This window comes from Labrus mixtus, chromosome 13, assembly GCF_963584025.1.
Source record: "Labrus mixtus chromosome 13, fLabMix1.1, whole genome shotgun sequence".
NCBI classification, from domain to species: domain Eukaryota; kingdom Metazoa; phylum Chordata; class Actinopteri; order Labriformes; family Labridae; genus Labrus; species Labrus mixtus.
The window spans coordinates 603,923-629,342 of NC_083624.1; the positions used below are offsets into that span (position 1 = coordinate 603,923).

The following is a 25,420-nucleotide window of genomic DNA, read 5'->3' on the forward strand; positions in this document are numbered from 1 at the left end:
GTACTGTTTATAAATAAAATCACAATCAAACTATGAGCTAAATAAAATATACACACAGGTAACAGACATGGATGTCATGCTGTTATGATCAAAAGAAACTGTTCAAACATCATTGTTAGATCTTATATTTGCCAAGAACAGACCCTTCTATTCTCTTTATGACATTAATGCCTAAATAGAACAAAAAATATTAAAGGGATACTTCATCATGAAACATGAATCTGTGTTGACATTGGGTCATATATGTAGAAATGTGAAATACATTTTGAAGTTGGTTCCTTCTTGGCCGAGAAAAGACAGAAAGTGTCTTTTTGGCTCATGTGGATGAAAGACACCAAATCCCAGAATGCACAGCACCGCAGGCCACTCCCACTAAGGTCAGGTTTACAGACATATTTACTTCATAAGGCCGTTTCCTCAACTGATTCAGAGATTTCTTCCAGAATTGATCTTGTAAATTCCTGTCAGTAAACAGACTCTATGTCTGTGTCCATAGACAAACAGTGAGAGCACCGACACTACCAGTCCACCCCAGCTCGAGCCGGCCCCGCCTCCTCGTCCTCACCGCCGCCGACAGGCAGGCCTTATGTCTCGGCTGTGGCAATATAGCAATATAGTGTCGAGACGGTTGCTGCCGACAGGCCGGTTTTGTTTCTCGGCTGTTTTGGCCAGCGGCGGCGGCAGCCTGAACACAAGACCGGCCTGTCGGCAGCAAACATCTCGCCGCTATATTTATATTTTTTCTCCTTTATCAGCTTTCTCCATAGAGCCTGTTAGCATAGCTTCCGAGCAATATGGCGGACGTTAAGTTTCGAGTCTGGGAGTGAGTTCCCACCCACTGATCTGTGATTGGTCTGTAGCTTCAGTGGTGTAAAATATGAGGAACTAGCGTTGTAGTTTCACCCCGCTAACCACAACAGCTTCCAGTGACGCAAAAATCATCATTTAGCGTCACTGGAAGCTCCTTTACAGACTCAGAAATACAAAGATTTCACATCTCAGGGGAAAATGAGGGCGGGATGCACGACCATTCAAAAATACTACCAGGTTTCTAATGATACAAAGATTAATGTTAATGGGTGAAGTATCCCTTTAAGTACTTGAGAATATAAAAATGCTGTTAGACTAACATGGAGGAAGTTATCAGTAAGATCTTTGAGGTGAATCTTAAATCTCAAACGTGAAGTGTCCTGTTTGAACCTTCCTCATGAGGAACACTGGACGACTTGTTCACAGAGGATTTGTCTGATTCATTTCTGTTCTGTTGCGTACCTGATGGATCAGTTTGTGAGACAGATTCATCTTGATTTTCTTCATTGACCTCCTCTGAGTCAGACCCGTTCTTTTGTCCCCCAGCAGGGTCCTTAAGGTCCTCATCTGGACCTCTCTCAGTCTTTGGGGGACTTGAGTTGGCAGGAGTAGAAGAGGTTTGATCTTTGAGTGGGTCAGTCGATGCTTCCTCACCCTGACCTAGATTCTTCTCTGGAAACAGACAGGATAAAAAATACAAAACAGTTTAAAAAGTTTAAAAAAATGTTTTTTAATGAGCCTTTTTGCATTAATCTGACAGGACATGCGAATAGAGACAGGAAATTGTGGGAGGCGAGAGTAGAGGTCGGACCTGAACCCACAGCCTCAACCGCCAGGCTATCGGCGTTCCAGTGATACCCATTCTTTTAAAATGAACAACTTTGTACTTTAAAGGAAACAGGCCCTAAAATAAAAATAAAAGAGCAAAACATATTTTTTTATATTGAAAATGATAAAATGATATGAAATGTTCTTCTTTCAGGACTCACACTGTTAGCCAAGTTATAAGATAAAGATATTATTTAGCTGAGTAAATCATTAAAAGCTGTAGTAGTTTTTAAAAGCAGTAATTAACGAGGCGCCGGTGGTTGGTGTGTGCGCCCCATGTGGGGAGGCTGTGGCCCTTCAGGCGGAGGGCCCGGGTTCAGGATGGACCTGTGGATCATTCCCCGCTCTCTCTCTCCCCGATTTCTGACTCTATCCACTGACCTTTCTCAAAATAAAGTCATTAAGACCCAAAATAAACCTTTAACAAACAGGAGTAATTAATATTGAGCAGCTTTTACCTTTTTCCAAGAGTAAATCAGTCTCTTCTTTGAGAATGATATCCTTCCCCTTCCCCTTATCTGAGCCTGAAACAGATAAAAAACAATAAATTGTAGTTTTATAGGCAGAGAAGATGAAAGTGACGATCGATGAAAACTCTGAAATCATCCAATCGCTCAACAGAAACTATCACTTGAACCAAGCTCTGCATACCAGAGTATCCTCTCTGTTGTCAGGTGACCTGCAGATACAGACTATTTCACAGTTTTATATTCTAAATCAAATATTTATGAGTTTTAAATCTGTTAAAAAAAAGGGAAGTCTCAGCCTGAAAACATAAAGTATCATACCTTTGGTCTGTTTCTCCTCATCATCCTGTTGTCCTTTAGCAACCTGTTGTCCTTTAGCAAAACATGCTGGAAGCAAAGGTGAGAGGAGAGAAAAGACGATAAGTATGTTGTTAGTTTTAATACAATATGAAGATTTTAATTATTAATAAAAGATGATTGTGTTCAATAAGGCAAGGCAAGTTTATTTATGTCGCACATTTCAACAACAAGGCGATTCAAAGTGCTTCACACAAGACATCAAAAGCATCATGACAGAGGAAAGAAAAGAAACATTAAAATAGAAAATTAAAAAATCACTGAAATTATTAAATCTGAAAATATGTTCAAATAAAAATAATTACAATGAAATTAATTGAAATAACAGGACACAATAGGTCATGGTGAATTTGAAGCTTGATCCAAAATCAACTGGACTGGTTGAAGATCTGGAAGACGTTCTGAAGACGTTCTGAAGACGTTCTGAAGACGTTCTGAAGACGTTCAAGATTTTCTTTTATTAGTTTATAAAGCATTACATGGCCTTGTACCAGACTACTTATCAGATATGATTTTAGTTTATGAACCAGTACGGCCCCTCAGATCCTCCACTTCCTCTCTTTTAGTTGTTCCACAGAGCAGGACAAAAACCTTTCAGCTGTTACGCTCTGAGACTGTGGAACGACCTTCCTGAGGGTCTGAGAGGAGCCCAGAATATCAAGATTTTTAAACGCAGTCTGAAAACTCATTTATTCAGTCTGGCTTTTATATAGTGCTTTATATCAATTCAAATCTTAACATTACTGTTTTGTCTTTTTTATCCTACTACAATTTTAAATATTCTTCTCTTATGTATTCATTTTAATATCTTATTGCTTTTATGTGTCATATTTTATTATTTTATTTTTATATTTTTTATTTCTTATTGGTGTGCATTAGTCTCTCAGTGATTTTATAAACTACTTTTTTGTCAATAACTTTTCTGCACTCTTGTAAAGCACTTTGAACTGCAACTTAATTTGTCTGAAAGGATCTATATAAATAAAGTAAAAAAAAAAAAAAAAAAGATCTTCAACCAGTCCAGTTGATTTTGAATATAGCTTCAAATGTACCATGACCTGGATGACTGAGAACCTACTCAGACAATGGGGAACATTATTGGCTTTCTTCACAAACTACCTTTCCTCTTTCAAAACATACTGAGCGCTGAACTGTTACTCATAGCTTTCAGAATACCTGGACCTCATAAACATACATGTTACTTATCAGGTCGTTCTCTTTAGAATCTACATCCTGAGAAATGTTTTTGGTATCATTTTTTCTGATGAAAGTGTAATTTCTTTTTACTTTACCTTTTTGTCTCTTTTTGCAGAAGACGATGATCAACACGAGTACGATTAAACCAATGACAGCCAGACTGACAGCCACAGCTACAGATGAATTATCTTCAGAAACACAAGAGTCAAAAGTTAGAGGGACGTAGATCACTCATCACTAAAACAACTTACTGTAGAACTGTAACAACAGGAGAATATAGTGTCTCTCTTTTACAACAACCAAAACATTGATTTAGGAGAGCTCTTGAGCTCTCTTAGGCTCCTCGAGATCGGTGGTTGACGGCCTGCCTGAACATCACCCCCCACACCCCCTTGCTCCCTATCCCTCTTCCTGCATTTTATCCCATCTCTCCCCCTATACTCTTCCAAGCCCGGTGCAGTCTAGGCCTGTGAAGACTGTTTCATCATGAGCCAGAGATCCGGCCGAATATTTCTGCCTTTTAATAAGACAGTTTTTTCTTACCACTGTAACTTTTGCTGCTTTGTTAAAGTGCTCATGATGGATAGACCGGATCTTTGTAACATAACAATGAGTAAGGTCTTTTACCTGCTTTATGTAACATAACAATGAGTAAGGTCTTTTACCTGCTTTATATAACATAACAATAAGTAAGGTCTTTTACCTGCTTTATGTAACATAACAATAAGTAAGGTCTTTTACCTGCTTTATATAACATAACAATGAGTAAGGTCTTTTACCTGCTCTTTATAACATAACAATGAGTAAGGTCTTTTACCTGCTTTTTGTAACATAACAATGAGTAAGGTCTTTTACCTGCTCTTTATAACATAACAATGAGTAAGGTCTTTTACCTGCTCTTTATAACATAACAATAAGTAAGGTCTTTTACCTGCTTTATGTAACATAACAATGAGTAAGGTCTTTTACCTGCTTTATATAACATAACAATAAGTAAGGTCTTTTACCTGCTTTATGTAACATAACAATAAGTAAGGTCTTTTACCTGCTTTATATAACATAACAATAAGTAAGGTCTTTTACCTGCTTTATATAACATAACAATAAGTAAGGTCTTTTACCTGCTTTATGTAACATAACAATAAGTAAGGTCTTTTACCTGCTTTATATAACATAACAATGAGTAAGGTCTTTTACCTGCTCTTTATAACATAACAATGAGTAAGGTCTTTTACCTGCTTTTTGTAACATAACAATGAGTAAGGTCTTTTACCTGCTCTTTATAACATAACAATGAGTAAGGTCTTTTACCTGCTCTTTATAACATAACAATGAGTAAGGTCTTTTACCTGCTTTATATAACATAACAATGAGTAAGGTCTTTTACCTGCTTTATATAACATAACAATGAGTAAGGTCTTTTACCTGCTTTATGTAACATAACAATAAGTAAGGTCTTTTACCTGCTTTTTATAACATAACAATGAGTAAGGTCTTTTACCTGCTTTATGTAACATAACAATAAGTAAGGTCTTTTACCTGCTTTATATAACATAACAATGAGTAAGGTCTTTTACCTGCTTTATATAACATAACAATGAGTAAGGTCTTTTACCTGCTTTATGTAACATAACAATAAGTAAGGTCTTTTACCTGCTTTTTGTAAAATAACAATGAGTAAGGTCTTTTACCTGCTTTTTGTAACATAACAATGAGTAAGGTCTTTTACCTGCTTTATATAACATAACAATGAGTAAGGTCTTTTACCTGCTTTATGTAACATAACAATGAGTAAGGTCTTTTACCTGCTTTTTGCAACATAACAATGAGTAAGGTCTTTTACCTGCTTTTTGTAACATAACAATAAGTAAGGTCTTTTACCTGCTTTTTGTAACATAACAATGAGTAAGGTCTTTTACCTGCTTTATGTAACATAACAATGAGTAAGGTTTTTTACCTGCTTTTTGTAACATAACAATGAGTAAGGTCTTTTACCTGCTTTTTGTAACATAACAATAAGTAAGGTCTTTTACCTGCTTTTTGTAACATAACAATGAGTAAGGTCTTTTACCTGCTTTATGTAACATAACAATGAGTAAGGTCTTTTACCTGCTTTTTGTAACATAACAATAAGTAAGGTCTTTTACCTGCTTTTTGTAACATAACAATGAGTAAGGTCTTTTACCTGCTTTATGTAACATAACAATGAGTAAGGTCTTTTACCTGCTTTTTGTAACATAACAATGAGTAAGGTCTTTTACCTGCTCTTTATAACATAACAATGAGTAAGGTCTTTTACCTGCTTTTTATAACATAACAATGAGTAAGGTCTTTTACCTGCTTTATGTAACATAACAATGAGTAAGGTCTTTTACCTGCTTTTTGTAACATAACAATGAGTAAGGTCTTTTACCTGCTTTATGTAACATAACAATGAGTAAGGTCTTTTACCTGCTCTTTATAACATAACAATGAGTAAGGTCTTTTACCTGCTTTATGTAACATAACAATGAGTAAGGTCTTTTACCTGCTTTTTGTAACATAACAATGAGTAAGGTCTTTTACCTGCTTTTTATAACATAACAATGAGTAAGGTCTTTTACCTGCTTTATGTAACATAACAATGAGTAAGGTCTTTTACCTGCTTTATGTAACATAACAATGAGTAAGGTCTTTTACCTGCTTTTTGTAACATAACAATGAGTAAGGTCTTTTACCTGCTTTTTGTAAAGTGTCTCGAGATAACACTTGTTATGAGTTGACGCTATACAAATAAAAGTTGATTGATTGATTGATTTTATTAACAACTTTGAATCCTTGAGTCAAAGGGATCTTTTCATTGATCTTCCTCTGTCAACCTCGGTGAGAAATAGTGTAACTTGGCAACAAAGCTTCAAGTTTTCTAAAAGAACATTGACTTCAAAATGACCAAATGAAAAACCTGAACGTACAGTTATACATGAGATCATACCGTGATAACAATCCTTTGCTGTGAATGTCGCCGTCTCACTGCTCACAGGGTTGCTGACTGAACATCTGTATTCTTCGTTATCTCGTTCGTCTCCCAGAGAAATATTAAACTTGTGTCCCGGTTGTGATTTTCCCCGTGCTCTCCACTCAAACTTCATCATGGACTCAGGTGGGGTGGGGTCTGCAGAGCACAGCAGCGTCGCCCGGACTTCAGAAACATCGGAGCCACCGTCTTTGTTTATCTCACAAGATATGGTCGGCATGGCAACCTTGTCTTGAAGAAAATGTAAAAAAATAAACAAATAAATGAATACATACTGAAATCATTGTAGTATGTTACGTATGTATCGGATGCTGATATGATATGAGCACATCACATCACTGTTGGTATCGGCTAATTTTATCTCTGATATGAGCCAATTTAACTTTATTTATGTTTTACATAGTTTTTAATAATAATTGTTAATTTCTAAGTAAAAATTAGTCTTTAAAGTCTTTATATGTGATGTTTTGATCCAGCAGATGTCGCCCTTGAGCACCAGCATGAAACCAAAACAACTCGCGCTGCATTGTTGTGTTAGCATGCTAATGCTAGTGATCTTTATTATGCTCGTATCTTCACACTGCATGTAAATTTACCTGAAATGAGCGTGATCTAGAAACACAGTTAAGCAGTGAGTACAGTATGTTATTCTTCTTTTCTCTAGTCCCTCAATTAAACAACTTTTATACACGAGGGGAGGAGTCAGCCGGCCGTCCGGGCGATGTAAACAAAGTGAAGATAGGACTCTGAAAACTCTGAAAACATCACAGACAGTGGGACTCGGGTGTTACACCCATTGTAGACAGTCATGACTCACAGAGTTATTTTCAGAGGAGATACTTGATTTATATATTTAAGTGTGAACAATCACATAGAAAGTTTACTGTTGTTATTCTGGCCAATAAATCATTTTGATATATCGGCCCCAAAAATCCCATATGGGTCGGGCCCTAGTTTGTATAAAAGAAACATTAAATCTGTGCAAACAAGTGAATAATATGATAACATAATGTCGGGTATAAAGGGCATGCACTGCTTATCAGAACGGTTTGAGGTCAAACATCAGTGTGTCTGATAAATAAAGTATTGTTACAGTATGATTAACATTGACTCCTTTAGAGGAAGGAATGCTGTCATGTTAAAGGAATCTAACCGTGGCTCGTTGATTAGGACACACACACACAGACACACACACACACACACACACACACACACACACACACACACACACACACACACACACACACACACACACACACACACACACACACACACACACACACACACACACACACACACTCAACATTAAATTCAACAACTTGACTTTGTTCTGTGATATAAGAAAGTGAAAGTAACTTCTTCTTTGGCACTGAATATAAACCGTCTTCAGATGCTTGAACAATTTGTTTTTTATCAAGGGCACACCTCTCCGCTGATACCAAGGCCATCGTAAAAAAAGTAGATCCAGTACTATAAAACCCATTTGATAGCACACATATAAAAAGATAATATTTGATCTCCCCTCTACAGTGCCCTTCAGTTCCTTTTAGAGTCCTGTTACAGTTACTAGCCCATGGTAACTTAAAGTGAGAAAAGGATTGTTCTGACCGCCTGAAGTGTAGAATGTGATTAGAATAATGATGATTGATATAAGTTTGTTTCTGAGTACAACAAGTCCTAAACACTTGTATGATTTACATCACCAAAGAAAAATGCAATTCAGACACTTCAAATCCTCAAAAATACAAATGTGATGAAATGAGCGACTTGAAATATGAACGTTGCCAAAAGTACACAGCCTATAAAGATATCCCCACAACAGTCATAAAACCTCTGGTGAAAGGTTTTATAACGGGTCTGAAGTTGATCATTGGTAATATTCTACATAAAGCAGATTTTACAGCCCAACAGTGTGACTCACTGAATCTGTATCAGCCTTGCACATCCATTCAGTTCAGCTTCTGAGGGCTTAAAGCCACAAAGTTTAAAACTGACTTCTGGAGAAATAAATCATCTTCTGATGTTTCAGCTTTTCTTCACAGCTTCAGCAGTTTCTTTAGATTTCCCTGTTGTGTGCCCGATTCTACAATTCATTTACAAGATGCTTCTGTCCAAAGCGACGTACATCAAGGAGTTTTTTTCCAGCTAGCTAGAACTCTGTTTCTGAGCCAATGCCGTGTCCACTACAGAATCTGATTTTAAAGCAGGGCTGTCTCAGGGACACACAGTTTGGTTTTTTTGGCCTTGTCCTCCACTTACAGATATTTCTTTAGATTCTCTGAATCTTTGTATATGATGTAAAGTTTGCAGACAATAAACCCCCCAGATTCATTTCAATTGTAAGTAAAAAAAACAACAACATGATTCTAATTGTTTCACCTCAGCACAGACTTTCACAGAAGCCCTTCACATCTTTTTTTTAAACCATCATGTTACTAACCTGTAGCCAGTTCACCTTCTAAACTTTGACATGTTCCATCAGCTTCTGTGCTACTGCACCAACTTTCTTTTTAAACATTTTGGAATCAAATTCAATTCAAAATCAAAAAAGTTGAACATTTTGGTGAAAATTAAATAATGTCATTTCACAGTTTCAACATTTAGCAGGTTGTCTTTGTGCTATTTTCAATTCCATACGGGGTTTCAATGTTTCAAATCATCCCTTTCTGTTTCTATTTACATTTTACTCTGCGGTTTTACTTCCAGCTGTAGAATGGATTGATCATAATCTGTGTTCAATGTTAAACTTACCTATGACCTCCAGTTTGAATTGTGACAGATGTAACATGTTGTTGATGTCGACTTCCACTTCATAGAGTCCTCTGTCTTCAAACTTGAGGCCGGTGATTTCGAGCTCTGCCGAGACCCAGTGAAGAGTGATCCTGTTTTTGTACGCTCCATACGCCTTCTGCTCTCTGCTGTCAAACTCCACCACTTTGTTTCCGTTATGTTTCCACAGAATTGAATTTGGTTGTCCAGAAAAGGCCGGCTTCAAGCTCTCCCCCGTCCCCTTGAGGACATATTTTGTAGGCGGTTCAGCACCTAGAACTGATCATAGAGAGGTATGAGAATATGAAGCATGTGTCTTTGTAAAGGTTCTGCATATTTAAAACATCTCTAATGAAACGTGTTTATAGAATTTAGAGACCGTTAATCCTGTTTTTGTACTGGAGCATTATTATCTGTTATTAATATATTGTACTCGTAATAAATGTGGATGGAGAAAAAACAGCTGGTTACTAAAAACACTTTAGTACGATGGAGGATTAGGGCCATGTTACATTTTTTTTATTTCGAGATTAAAGTCGTAAATTTACGAGAATAAAGTTGTTAATTTACGACTTTATTCTCATAAATTTACGAGTTTAATCTCAAAATTAAAATAAATAATATTTTTTTTAACATGGCCCTAATCCTCCGTCGTACTTTTGGATATGAGGCTAGAACTTCATTTTTTTATCCAAATAAGAAAAATGGAGAAAAGGACTTTCAGGTAAGCTGCTCATGCGGTCTGGAATCTCCTGCAGGATGATCTGTGTCTGTCTCTTTAAATCTTTTTTGAAGTAGTTTGAAGGTGTTGGAGGAAGATGCTTCAGGTTGTAGATGCTTTGAATAATTTACTTTTCTTCTCTGTGACTCAGGATGTTGATCTGTGTTTGTGATTACTCTGTGTGTGTTTATGTCTGTATCATGTTTATTGTGCTGCAGGACACTCTTGTAAATAAGATTTTTAATCTCAATGCAGGACTAAGTCACTTTTAGTCAAGGTCATTTAAACAACTTTCTATGGCGACACAGCAGCATTTGACAGAATTCATCAGTTATTGGATCACCATGGAGACAGATCAGCTGTTTAACATTTTATTCACTTAAAACACAAGCAGTTGTACCTGAACACCTCCCTCACTAATAACAAATTCTCCTTCAACTTATGTTTCCAGAATCCTTGTTCCAGCTTCTTAATTGTGAGATAGTCCGGCTTTTATTTGTGTTACATGAATTGAATATTTTCTAAGTCAGTGAACAAAACCGTGCATCAAGATCTATCTGTCAAAACTTTCAGTAAGATTCCGATCAGTAAAAATATGACAAACTTCTGCCCTAACAATAACCAGAGAACACGTCTCTGCCATTGTCCCAGGATTAACACTTAATGATGATACATGCTGAGTAAAGAGTGGTGAAGATGTGTGTTTACTTTGTTCAGTGTAAAGTCGATGTTAAACATTTGAATACAAAGTTTAAACAAATCAAAGTAAACATGAAATAGACTAATATCATCAGGTGTATTTCTTAGTCTGTTATTAACAGACGTATGAAAGTAATGCTGTGTTTCTATAAAGTCTATAGAACTGAACATGTCTTGTCCTGCTCGTGGTGAGGTCTGCAGCTCTGTAGGTTCATTAAGTCTCAAGATAAAAACAGCAGAATGTTAAAGAAGAACAACTCACCGAGGCAGGAGGTAAATAAGAACGAGGCCAGGAAATAAAAACAACCCATTGCAGAGCAGCAGAAAAATCACAGGTATGCTCCACAGCCGCCGTCGTACATTCAGTGTACCTGTACTTTCACTTTGTCGTCGCAGGTGCAGGAACAGAAAAAAACACTTTTACTCTCTGATTTAACTCGAACAACTCGTGGGTTGTTAATTTTCCTTCAAACAAGTCAGAACAGGATCGACTCAAAACTTCTTGGAGGAGTTGAGCTCCAGTAACACAAAGGGGAGTGGCTGTAGGATGCAGATAAACAGGGAAGGTTCCAAAGTATCTCGTCCAGGTGTTAACACCTGAGCTTCCGGTCTCTGTATATCTCCGACCTTCACAATAAGGTAGAAGCTCGACCATTGTGTAGTCACGACGCCTACATGCGAGGCTACATGGCTTAAGTTAGACTACTTTTTTAAACTTCAAATATCTCTTAATATGTGGAGGGAACAATGTTAACTATTGGTTTTATATGCAGACACACTATGTGTTCATCTGCTCTCAGGTGCCCACCTGAAAAGGTGTGTTTCCCAGCTTCGGTGTACAGATGTTATCAATAGAAGACAGTCCGTTTTAACTTAAAAAAAATTAAATAGGTTTTGTCTTATTTTCTTTCTTTTTGTTCCACAACAACTTTCACTCACCTGCCGTTTCTATTTAGCCTCTGTGCTTTTAGTTTGAAATGAAACCGGAAACTGGGCTTTGACAGTTTAGTCACGATGCCAAATCTTTTTTTGAAGGTTGTGCGGGCTGTCGTTGAAATGTAAGAAGTGTGTGTCAGAAGATTAAACAAACAGGAGCAGTATGCTTTCGTTGTGTCTCTCATTTACAAACAATTTATATTTTAATGTATTTTTAATGTATTTTTTTAGGTTTGTAAGGTTTGTGTCTTAAACATGTTTACAGAATGTAAATAGTATTGTATGGAAGCGATTAGTGATCAGAATTCAAATGATAAAGCCAATTTGAAAATTAAAATCCATTAACAGAAATGCTTTTTAATTTTCAGAATATCGTTGTATTATTTGACTCAAAAATAAAATTATGACTAATTTATCTAAATAGAATTTTAGTTTTCAACTTCAAAAATTGACATTTTTTTAAATTGAAAAAGCAAATGTCATTTTCTTCTTCATTTTAATTTAGTCAAAGAATGTGCATTTTTATTGAAATGATTATATGTTATCATTTGAATTCTGATCACTAATCACTTCCATAGTATTCATCTTATGATCGTCTCACTTTATGTCTTTGTAAGAGCCAATATGCAAATAATTGATTGATACTAAATATCTAGTTAAAAATGATTAAAATCTAATAACAGTAATTTCATGTAAATTCATGATGTTTAAAATGGTTTTAAAGGCATAATTTAGTGATTTATAAATGATAAAAAGGTTATTGTTTATGTTTTTGGATGTTTATGTTATGGCAGCACTGCGTAGTTAAAGTTGTGACGGATGTGACGTAAGCAGTTTGGAGTCCGATATTGATGGAAGCTACACAGTTTTTTGACCGTGCGTTAAACTTGTATTTTACTTTGAAGTTTTTTCAGTAAACCTTTTAAAACGAAGGAAAGTTGTCCTGTCTTTTCGCTCGCGTTGCAAATACTGTGAGTTGACCCCAAAAAGTGGTACAGAGGACGAAGAAAGAGACGGAGTGCCTCTACAGTCTTTATCACCACTTGATGGCAGTGTTGATAAAAACACACAGAGTGATTTATACTACACACAGTCTATATTCATTTCATCTGAGTATTGCTCCATTCTGTTTTTGCATTCTGTTCAATGTGAAATCAACAATGTATTTGTGTTGTACATTTTAGGTATATTTACATGTATTTATGTATGTATTTTTTAAGGTTAAGAAATCTTGTTATTGTTTCTGATTAATATTTGATTTATTCATTCATTCATTCAACTTTTATTTAATCTTGAGGAATCATTGAGGGCATGCACTGCTTTGCAATGATGTTGATTTAAAGTTCCAATTTATACAATTTAAGTTATATATCACTTAACAAAGTCAGTAAATAGGAGCCTATTCACACATAGTTGGAATTGCCCAACATTAAGATTGATATGTACTATGTATATGTATTAATATGTACATAATAATAATATCTTTATTTATATAGCACCTTTAAAAACAAATGTTTACAAAGTGCTGTGACAGACAAAGCAAATACAGCAACACGACAACAGAACAGATCAACAGAGAGGGTAAAATTATAAAAATGTAAATAACAGGAATAAGATTCAACAGGCAGGTATGGAGAGGCAGTTCAGTACAATGAAGGAAAGTTAGTTTAAAATCAACCAGGAGAGAAGAAAATTAAAATAGAGGGAGAGTGGGACGACATCACATCACAGGCTGTAAACACAGAATGAAGATAAAAAGAAGAGATAAACAGAAGATTGGTTAAATGAATAAAGAAACAGAGAGCTGAAGAGTTAAACCATAAAAGGAGTAGGAATTTAAAAAGACTAAGAGCAGTAAAATTAATACAGGAAGGGATACATTTAAAGAAGAGAAAGATAAAAAGGTTAAAATCAATAACATTAATAAAAGGAAGCGATAGATCTTTAAAGGAGAAATCACATAAAAGCAAGTTTCTAAAAGTGAGTTTTATGAAGTGAACTTGTAGTGGACTTGTTGGCCTGTTTAAATTCAGTTTAATATACATTCTCTGGTGAGCTCTGTTTTGATGGTCAGCCTCTGACAGGAAGTGACCAGAGGCAAAGCACAACATTGAGGGCAGTTCTTGAGAGCTCTAATCAGTATAGAAACCATCTTATAAGTCGTCGTTATCAAACAAAAACCATCGTCATTACCATCATCATCATCAATAATATGGAGACCATCATCATTAAGTTAGTAGGTATTCATGAAAGAGCTGGGTCTTTAGCTTTTTCTTAAAGGTGCAGAGGGACTCTCACAGATCACATGGAGTTTGGTTCTTCATTCCACCACCGGGGGCGACAGAGGAGAAGAGTCTAGTCAGCGTCTTAGGACCCTGTTGTGAAGGTTGGATCAGACGCCTTTCATTGGCAGAGCGTAGTGGAGGGGAGGGAGTGTAGACCTGGATCAGAGAGTTAAAGTAAGGAGGAGACGTTTTTGTCGCTGTTTTGTAAGCGAGCAGCAGAGTTTTAAATTTGATGCGAGCAGTAACTGGGAGTCAGTGTAAGGAGATGAGCAGCGGAGTGACATGTGCTCTTTTAGGAAGGTTGAAGACCAGTCGTGCTGCTGCACTTTGTATCATTTGCAGAGGTTTGATAGTGACTGTAGGAAGACCTGCCAGTAGAGAGTTGCAATAGTCGATGCGTGATATCACAAGAGCCTGTACCAGGAGCTGTGTAGTTCTGACAGGTAAGGTCTGATCTTCCTGATGTTGTACAGGGCAAATCGACATGACCGGGCATTCGAGGCTACTTGAACCTTAAAAGTTAGCTGGTCATCAATCATGACACCCAGGTTCCTGCAGACTTTGTGGGCATGAGTTTGGTTGTTCCAAGCTGGATATTGATCTGTGGTTGCATAGAGGGACTGGCTGGGATGACAAGGAGCTCAGTCTTTGAAAGATTGAGTTGAAGGTGGCGTTCATTCATCCATTTAGAGATATCAGCAAGGCATGATGAGATTCTTGCAGAGGCTGTAACATCGTCTGGTGGGAATGACAGGAAGAGCTGGGTATCGTCAGTATAGCAGTGGTATGAGAAGCCATGAGAGCGGATTATTGAACCAAGTGAGCTTATGTATATGGAAAAGAGAAGGGGACCAAGCACTGACCCTTGAGGTACCCCTGTGGATAAGCTGTGCGCTTTGGACACTTCTTCCTTCCACGACACTCTAAAGGATCGCCCAGAGAGGTAGGACACGAACCAGCAGAGGGCAGATCCTGAGATGTTCAGAGAGCGTGGATAGGAGGATTTGATGGTTGACTGTGTCAAAGGCAGCAGACAGGTCTAGCAGTAATAGAACTGAGGACTGACCTGCAGCTCGTAGTGATTCTGTTACTGACAGTAGTGCAGTTTCAGTAGAGTGGCCCCGCTTAAAGCCTGACTGATTTGGGTCAAACAGATCGTTTCTGGACAGGAACTCAGAGACTTGCTTAAAGACTGTGCGCTCGAGTATTTTTGACAGAAAGGGCAGAAGAGAAACCGGTCTGTAGTTTTCAACCTGGGCTGGGTTTAGTGTGGGTTTTTGAGCAGAGGGGTGACCCGAGTTTGCTTGAATGCGATGGGGAACACACCCAGTGACAGAGAGGAGTTGATGATCTGCTTAAGTGCAGCATTAAGCGGAGAGGAAATGGTCTGCAGGAGGCTTGATGGTATTGGGTCCAGAGGACAGGTGGTGGGCCGAGAGTCTAGCACAAGCTTAGAGACTTCATCCTCAGTCAGAGAGGAGAATGAGTCGAGTGAGGCACTTTTGGTTGGTGCCTTTGGGCTGAGTTGGTCAGGCTCAGAAAACTGGTTACTGTGAGCAGCAGCAGCAATCTGTTAGAAATCACCTCAATCCTGAGTATTTTTTCACTGAAACTTCATCTCTTGCTGTTAAGTGTCCTCTTACATCTATCATGAATGTAATTTGTGACTGAAAGTGAAATCTGTGGATTTAAGTGATCAAGGCCCAGGCTCCAGCAGCAGCCAGTCAGCCACCACCAGGTCAGGCCCAGGCTCCAGCAGCAGCCAGTCAACACCAGGTCAGGCCCAGGCTCAGCAGCAGCCAGTCAACACCAGGTCAGGCCCAGGGATGTCTCCGAAAAAGCAAGCAGATGAAGATACTGTTTCACTCATGGTGGTTCATGAACTCTTGGAACAGCAAAAGACATTTTACAAAGATTTGATTTGTCTACAAGAAAATCACTTCAAAGACTTTGTCCAAATGATTCTAGACTCATCAAACAAGCGACTGGATGAATTGACAAGGGAAGTACAGGACTTAATGACCAGCCTTCAGTTTACACAGAAAGAGCTGGATGGGCTAAAACTATCAGAAGCTGGAACATCTGAACATGTTAATTCCTTTAAGGCTGACCACTGCAAGACTCTAGTCGCAATATATCTGCCAAAATTGATTATACTGAGAATTACTCGAGACGAAACAACATCATCATAGATGGCATTGATGAATCTCTAAATGAAAAATGGACGGAGACAGAAGAAAAAATTAGGAGCCTTCTTTCAGAGAAGATGAAATTAGATCACTGTCAGATTGAAATTGAACGTGCTCATCGTTCGGGTAAACCTGCTCCAATGGGCAACAAACCCCGTCCAATTACAGTGAAGCTTCTAAGGCATAAGGACAAACTCTTCATTCTGGCTAAAGCAAAAAACCCTGAAGGGGTCGAATGTCTATATAAATGAGGACTTCTCTGAAACAGTTCGGCCGAAGCGGAGAGAACTTTTGCCAGAGATGAAAGCTGCACGAGAGAGAGGTGATATAACTTACCTACGATATGACAAGCTCATCGTGTACCCACCTTCACATAAGCCAAGAAGAAATGAGGTAATGACATAAGGAATCCATGTTGTTGTACTATGTTTACTCCTTTCATAATATGACTAAACAAGATCAGTGTTCGCAGTGTCAAAAAAGTATGATTCTGAGCATCTTCTATGTAAAAATGGGTCTCATATTAGATTTACACTGGTATCTAAAAAGTCATCTGGCATATGGGCATCTTGGATTTGTAAAGAATGTGTAAGTCTATTTCCTTTCTCTATACTTGATGATGATGAATTTGCCTCCTACCTGATGGACAGTCATGACTCAAAACGTTTAGACATAGACAATATGCTGTTTAACCCATTTGAATTAAATCATGAAAAAGAAAATTTTCATGATTCAAATTTTGATCCTGATATTAATTTCTTCTCAACAAACTCTAATCTAGGCCCTTGTCACTACTATAGAGAAAGCCAGTTTAATGCCTATATCAAGTCACTTTCCACAAAATCAAATCTTTTTTCACTATTGCATTTCAATACCCGCAGCCTTCCAAAAAACTATGACCAGCTTTTGCATTATCTATCACTCTTAGAACATGACTTCTCAGTAGTTGCTTTAACAGAAACGTGGCTTACTGAAGAAACTAAGGATTTATATGAACTGTCTATGTATAACTCTATTCATTTTGTTAGGGAACATAAAATTGGAGGTGGCGTTTCAGTTTATGTCCACAAAAAACACAGTTTTAAGAATAGATCTGATCTTTCCCTCAAATCTGATCAAATTGATACAGAATCAGTGTTTACTGAAATCTCCTGTTACGATTCTGGGAAAAATGTGATTGTAGGCTGTATTTACAGACCACCAGACACAGACATAAATAGTCACAGGAAGTTATAGGAAATTCAATGCGAGTAACATACGCAAATTTCAAGATATGTTGGAAAAGGTATCTTTTGAAAATGTTTTTAAGGAGAGTGATGCTAATTTGGCTTACAATATATTTATGAACTCATTTAATTCAGTATTCTGTAAAAGTTTTCCTTTAGTAACTTGCTCGAAAAGGTTGGATAAAGATAATAATTATAATGCTTGGTTTACTGCTGGCTTGAAAAAATCATCAAAAAAAACCAAAAAAACTCTATAAAAGATATATTTTATGTCCTACACCCCTAAATCAAGCAAATTATAAATTAAGAATAAATATAATCATCTTCTTAGAGTAGCCAAAAAAAGCTTTTTCAGTCAGCAGTTCAAGAATTCTGCAAGGAACATCAAAGCTACATGGAAAATAATAAATCAGCTACTCCAAAAGAAAAAACCATCAACAATTTTTCCGCTTAGTTTTTCCGATGGGAAAGCATCCATCACAAGTCGTTTCGATGTTGCTTGCAAATTCAATGAGTTTTTTGTGAATGTGGAAACTTCCATCTCTAAGCAGTTTGGAAACACAAATGAAAGTCCAACCGATTATATCAGAGGTAGCTTTCCAAACTACCGTCCCATCTCAGTTCTTCCATGTTTTTCCAAAATCTTAGAAAAACTAGTATATAAACGCATCCTCAAACATTTGAACATGCATTGTATACTGTATGAACACCAGTATGGATTCCGAAAAAAATCACTCTGCCTATATGGCCCTCTTACAACTAGTGGACAAGATTCATTCTGCATTAGAAAAGAAAGAGTTTTCATGTGGTATTTTTCTGGATCTCTCTAAAGCCTTCGATGCTGTAAATCATGAAATTTTACTAGCTAAACTATATAGATATGGATTTAATGGAAATGTCCTGAAGTGGCTCAGTAATTATGCATATAACAGACAGCAGTATGTCAACATAAATGGTGTAGAGTCTGAGAGAACTATGATGCAGTGTGGGGTCCCACAAGGGTCCATTTTAGGGCCGTTACTGTTTCTCATATACATTAACGATCTTGCAACAGTATCAAACACAATATGCCCATTAGTATTTGCAGATGATACTAATTTACTTGTCTCCAATAAAAATTTGTCAGAACTCATGAATGAAGTAAATAATGGCCTTCTTGCATATTCAAAATGATTTAAAACAAATAAGTTGGCATTAAATGTGAAAAAATCTAACTTCATGATATTTGCTGGAAAAATGAAATACAACTCTGAAATGGTGAAATTGTATATAAATGATGAAGAAATGACTAAAGTAACATCAACAAGATTCTTAGGGATCTTAATTGATGAGAAACTTACATGGAAAGATCACATCAGCTTTGTCTGTAGTAAGGTTACAAAATCTCTGGGGATTATTAGAAAAATTTGTGTTTTTTTACACTCTTCTTGTATCTCAACATTATATTACAGCCTAATATATCCGTATCTTACTTATTGTAATATTGTATGGGCCAAACATATCTTCATAAAATTCTATTACTCCAGAAATGTTTTGTCAGAATGGCAACTTTTTCCAAGTCCTGTGATGCAACCTCCCCTCTTTTTCTGAAGTGTAACATATTGACAATATTTGATATCAATATTCTTCAAATAAGTAGCTTTATTTTTAAAGTTAAATATGTGAGTGCAAACTTGCCAGAAAGCTTTAAAGCATTTTTAATTTTTAATTCTCAAGTGAACTATTACTCAACTAGACAAACCAATAACCTCTACCTACCAATGTGTCGTACATCTCGAGGACTCAATAAGATACCGTGGAGTCAAATTATGGAACGCGCATATTTATTTACTTAATGATTCTTTGTCTTTTTCTAGATACAAATTAAGACTCAGAAATGCGTTGTAAATATTCTTACTTTGTTATTTTTTACTGTATTTTATTTTAACTTTGTTTAATCTCTTAAGGTGAGGTTTTGAGATAAGCCCTCATGGGTTTCTACCTCACCTGCACATGTGTTTTATTTTTCATTTTTTTTATTTTCTGTTTGATTCTTCTTTCAAAAAATGTGCAAATAAACTAAACTAAACTAAACTACTGATGGTTGCAACCTTTTCAGTAAAATACGAGGCAAACATGTCTGGTGTGAACAGATCGGAGGGTGGAGGAGGAGGTGGTTGAAGCAATGAGTTAAAAGCAGAAAACATTTTTCTTGTATCTGTGGCATTGCATATCTTGTTCTGATAATATGTTGTCTTGGCCGTTTTCAGGCTGGAGGAGAATGAGACAAGTCTTTGCTTATAGTCATTGAGGTCAGCGGACTGTTTGGATTTTTGCCATTTTCTCTCAGCTGACCTCAGCCCTGCTCTTTGCTCTCTTATGACTTCTGTGAGCCATGGGCTAGGGTGGGTTTTGCAAGCGGGTTTAGACACCAGAGGGCAGAGCTTGTTCAGAGATGAGGCTAGTGTGGAGCAGAGTGTGTCTGTAGCCTCGTCTGTAGAGAGTGTGTCTGTAGCCTCGTCTGTAGAGAGTGTGTCTGTAGCCTCGTCTGTAGAGAGTGTGTCTGTAGCCTCGTCTGTAGAGAGTGTGTCTGTAGCCTCGTCTGTAGAGAGTGTGTCTGTAGCCTCGTCTGGAGAGAGTGTGTCTGTAGCCTCGTCTGCAGAGAGTGTGTCTGTAGCCTCGTCTGTAGAGTGTGTCTGTAGCCTCGTCTGTAGAGAGTGTGTCTGTAGCCTCGTCTGTAGAGAGTGTGTCTGTAGCCTCGTCTGTAGAGAGTGTGTCTGTAGCCTCGTCTGTAGAGTGTGTCTGTAGCCTCGTCTGTAGAGAGTGTGTCTGTAGCCTCGTCTGTAGAGAGTGTGTCTGTAGCCTCGTCTGCAGAGAGTGTGTCTGTAGCCTCGTCTGTAGAGAGTGTGTCTGTAGCCTCGTCTGTAGAGAGTGTGTTTGTAACCTCGTCTGTAGAGAGTGTGTCTGTAGCCTCGTCTGTAGAGAGTGTGTCTGTAGCCTCGTCTATAGCCTCGTCTGTAGAGAGTGTGTCTGTAGCCTCGTCTGTAGAGAGTGTGTCTGTAGACTCGTCTGTAGAGAGTGTGTCTGTAGCCTCGTCTGTAGAGAGTGTGTCTGTAGAGAGTGTGTCTGTAGCCTCGTCTGTAGAGAGTGTGTCTGTAGCCTCGTCTGTAGAGAGTGTGTCTGTAGCCTCGTCTGTAGCCTCGTCTGTAGAGAGTGTGTCTGTAGCCTCGTCTGTAGAGAGTGTGTCTGTAGCCTCGTCTGTAGAGAGTGTGTCTGTAGCCTCGTCTGTAGCCTCGTCTGTAGTGTGTCTGTAGCCTCGTCTGTAGCCTCGTCTGTAGAGAGTGTGTCTGTAGCCTCGTCTGTAGAGAGTGTGTCTGTAGCCTCGTCTGTAGCCTCGTCTGTAGAGTGTGTCTGTAGCCTCGTCTGTAGCCTCGTCTGTAGAGAGTGTGTCTGTAGCCTCGTCTGTAGAGAGTGTGTCTGTAGCCTCGTCTGTAGCCTCGTCTGTAGAGTGTGTCTGTAGCCTCGTCTGTAGCCTCGTCTGTAGAGAGTGTGTCTGTAGCCTCGTCTGTAGCCTCGTCTGTAGAGAGTGTGTCTGTAGCCTCGTCTGTAGAGAGTGTGTCTGTAGCCTCGTCTGTAGCCTCGTCTGTAGAGTGTGTCTGTAGCCTCGTCTGTAGAGAGTGTGTCTGTAGCCTCGTCTGTAGCCTCGTCTGTAGAGAGTGTGTCTGTAGCCTCGTCTGTAGAGAGTGTGTCTGTAGCCTCGTCTGTAGAGTGTGTCTGTAGCCTCGTCTGTAGAGAGTGTGTCTGTAGACTCGTCTGTAGAGAGTGTGTCTGTAGCCTCGTCTGTAGAGAGTGTGTCTGTAGCCTCGTCTGTAGAGAGTGTGTCTGTAGCCTCGTCTGTAGAGAGTGTGTCTGTAGCCTCGTCTGTAGAGAGTGTGTCTGTAGCCTCCTCTGTAGAGAGTGTGTCTGTAGCCTCGTCTGTAGAGAGTGTGTCTGTAGCCTCGTCTGTAGAGAGTGTGTCTGTAGCCTCGTCTGTAGCCTCGTCTGTAGAGAGTGTGCCTGTAGCCTCGTCTGTAGAGAGTGTGTCTGTAGCCTCATCTGTAGCCTCGTCTGTAGAGAGTGTGTCTGTAGCCTCGTCTGTAGAGAGTGTGCCTGTAGCCTCGTCTGGAGAGAGTGTGTCTGTAGCCTCGTCTGCAGAGAGTGTGTCTGTAGCCTCGTCTGTAGAGAGTGTGTCTGTAGCCTCGCCTGTAGAGAGTGTGTCTGTAGCCTCGTCTGCAGAGAGTGTGTCTGTAGCCTCGTCTGTAGAGAGTGTGTCTGTAGCCTCGTCTGTAGAGAGTGTGCCTGTAGCCTCGTCTGGAGAGAGTGTGTCTGTAGCCTCGTCTGCAGAGAGTGTGTCTGTAGCCTCGTCTGTAGAGAGTGTGTCTGTAGCCTCGCCTGTAGAGAGTGTGTCTGTAGCCTCGTCTGTAGCCTCGTCTGTAGAGAGTGTGTCTGTAGCCTCGTCTGTAGAGAGTGTGTCTGTAGCCTCGTCTGGAGAGAGTGTGTCTGTAGCCTCGTCTGCAGAGAGTGTGTCTGTAGCCTCGTCTGTAGAGAGTGTGTCTGTAGCCTCGCCTGTAGAGAGTGCGGTAAAGACCTTTTGGGCAGGCATGGCAGCCATTACCTCGTTAGACTGAGCTGGCTTGAGCGATCGCATGTTTTGGTGGTATGACACCATTTGTGGGTGTGCCTGAGGGAGTTCCAGCACAGAGATTGTGAATTGAATAAAGAAGTGGTCTGATAGATGCAGAGGGGTGACAGTCAGGTTTGCTGTCGAGCAGTTCCGAGTCAGCATTAAATCAAGAGTGTTGCCAGCTTTGTGGGTAGGAGGAGTTGGGACCTGCGTGAGGTCAAATGAGGACAGGAAGTCTGTTGCCTGGGCTTTATCAGTGTGTATATTCATGTCTCCCATTACAACCAGTGGTGTTCCATCATCAGGGATTTCTGAGAGTAGCATGTCCAGTTCCACAACAAAATCATTCAGATTACACCCTGGTGGGCGGTAAATGATAGCAATGTACATTTTAACAGGAGCAGTAACCAAGAGTGTGTGATATTCAAATGAGGAGTTGTTGCTCAGTGGGAAGAGTTTATTGAATTTCCAGGTATTAGAAATGAGGATACCTGTACCACCTCCACGTCCAACAGAGCGGGGGGTGTGTGAGAACACTGGGTCAACACAAAGAGCAGCTGGTGTATTTTCTGGGCGGATCCAGGTTTCAGTAAGGGCAAGTGCCTGAATGTCTGCTTGGATGAATTCAGTTTTATTCACAGCAGATTGACAGTTCCAGAGGCCAAAAGTAAATGAAGGGTGGGTAGAAGAGGCTTTCTTAAGCAGAGACAAGTTGTTAAGATTTCGTTGTCTATGACAGATGTGTCTTTTCCTGTTCCCATGAATGATGGAGATTTCTTTGTAGCACATGTTGCGTTTAGCAGATGACCAGAGAAAATAGGCAAAGCAGAAGTCGTAGATGCCCGGGCTCTGTGGCCACGCTGAAGCGTCAGACGCGTCCTAGTTTTCAGATCAGAGCTTGTTCTGCTGCAGTTTCTGATTCAGACTCTTTCAAACTTGGATTTTCGTGAAAATCCCGCCCCAGATTTTCAGTTTGCAATCAACAGAGGGTGTGACCCGCGTCAACTGCCTCTCCTGTTGATGCTCAGAGAATGAAACTTAAGTGCTCAGTCCAAACAAAGCCTGACTTAAAGGTGTTTATCAGTGTGCCGAGTGGGAAAACAATCGCAAGACCAACAGCCGCTCACAGACCGCCACGGTGACCGTGGTTCCTGCTGGTAAGATATGTCTCCATCAGAACCAGAATCAGAATCAGAATCAGAATCAGAATCAGAATCTGGGTTTATTGCCAAGTACATTTATACATACAAGGAATCTGACTTGGTGTATTGGTGCTAAACAATTAACAAGGAAATAAAGCAGAACTAGAAACAACTTAAATAATACAGAATGAGAAGATATTACAATATATAAAATAGAATTTAAAAATGTTTAAATATAAAATATAAAAAATAAAATCTGTCTTTGTAGGATGAATGATGTAACAAGTTCCTCTCTCCTCGTATGAGAATCTGAAACAAAGGGATGGGATGCAGATGTTGGCCAGTCTGCCAGTTGTTTGTGACCATCTGTTCATGAATCCATCAAACAGTTAAAACCACTGAGGAGTTTAGATCTGCTTATAAAACAGACTGTAGCTGTCGCCTCTACATTACCATCAAAAGCAAATGAGACAATCAGGAAGAACAAACAAATGACTTTTATGTTTCTTTACAACAATCATTTCAAACTGTAAATCATTTTCATTACTCAAAACTTTAAAATGACCTTCTGTAAATGTACGGTACGATTACAGCATTTCTTGAAAAGTAAGTGACTGAGTGTTTTTTTGTAAGAGAGAAAACAGTAAATAGAATAATCACATTAGCTTTTAATACAGATACAGTTGTGCTTTATAAAGTAGGCTATATAAGTAACACAGAAAACTTGCCATAGAAGTTTTACGAGCAGGGTCTGTCTGTCTGTGAAGGGCTCAGTGCGCATGTGTGTGTGGGGGGGAGCGAGTGAGGAGAGAGAGAGAACGAGGCGAGTGTGTGTGTTCGGCAGGTGTGTGTGTGAGAGGTACGTTATGACGTCGGGAACCGGAGCAGAATAAGCAGGAGAAATCAGAGTCATGATGTTAAGTACAGTTCAAGATCTGAGAGTGTAATAAACGGCCCGGTACCTCAAAATAACAAGACTCTCCGTGTCTGTTTACGGCTTGCTGCACCCCAGTGAAGTGACGGGGGTCAGCCCCCCCTGGGGTCAGCCCCCCCTGGGTCAGCCCCCCTGCAGCAGATCAATAAGTCTCCCCTGTGCGCCCTGACCACGGTCGGAACGCGAAGCAGGAAGGTTAACACTCCGCTTAGTAAGATGCTTCAATTCAGCGGGTTGTCTCGTCTGATCTGAGGTCGTAGTCGACCGGTTACCGCCGCTGCGAAAGGGCGACATGGAAAGCCAGAACCCGCACAGGCCAGTCCAAACAATGAACGGAACCAGAGTCGATCCCCAGGAGTGCGGCTCCTCCACGCCGCACTTCGCAAGTCAAAAGTGAAACTTACTTGTTACGTGACGTAGTGCCCGGTGGTCAGTTATCCAACATTTATCACGTGCATTAACGCAGTAACGTGGTCAAAGTGGAACATTTGTAGCTTTATTCATCTCTAAATAAATAGTATGTGTTATTTTTGATCAGAGATGATTGAATGCGTGTCTCTAAAACATTTTAAAATAATAATAAAAATAAATAAATAAAAAAAAAACGGTTTTCGTTTACTGATTTTTCCTAACCGGTTACACGTGTGCACGTTCACACCCCTAATTCCATTACACCATAAAGTTTGTCTAATGATTAAAAAACTGTTTTTTTTTCTGTTCCTTGTCGTGTCTCTCATATGTTACCTCAAAAGGTTTGAGCATGACATAAGAAACATTAGTGCTATTAAACTAATAATTAAATAAACATTTCTCTTATTTTAAAAACATTCATGAAACATTATTAGTCGAAACATCTTTAAAAAAAAATGTAGGATTCAGTTAGTCACACAAAACATTCATAATATTAATAAAGATGTTGATTAAAAAAAAAGGAAAGAAAGGTAACAACTAGGGGCAGCTGTGGGTCAGTGGGTAGAGTCATCACCTCTCAACCAGAAGGTTGAGGGTTCAATCCCCAGCTGGGCAACATGTCCAATGTGTCCTTGGGCAAGACACTTAACCCTGAATTGCTCCCTCTGCTTCAGTGGTGGTGTATGAATGGGATTAGTTACTCCTGATGGATGATACTACATAGTGATCACTACCATCAGTGTGACATGTGGTGTAAAAGTGCTTTGAGTAGTCAGAAGACTAGAAAAGCACTT

The 25,420-nt window shown here is 39.0% G+C and overlaps 1 protein-coding gene across 3 annotated transcripts in view; it reads right to left on the minus strand.

Annotated features, from left to right (window-relative positions):
* Positions 1–25,420, minus strand: part of LOC132986575 (cell surface glycoprotein 1-like) — a 56,518-nt gene that overhangs the window by 12,649 nt on the left and 18,449 nt on the right. For 2 of the 3 annotated variants that reach the window (XM_061053030.1, XM_061053029.1), the window contains exons 14-16: positions 2,427–2,492; positions 2,097–2,162; positions 1,273–1,482 (exon numbers count right to left, since the gene is read on the minus strand). The exons of the other annotated variant lie outside the window; for it this stretch is intronic. In XM_061053030.1, the coding sequence (XP_060909013.1) occupies positions 1,273–1,482; positions 2,097–2,162; positions 2,427–2,492 (342 nt within the window). The remainder of the gene's footprint in view (positions 1–1,272; positions 1,483–2,096; positions 2,163–2,426; positions 2,493–25,420) is intronic. 3 annotated transcript variants of the gene reach the window in all.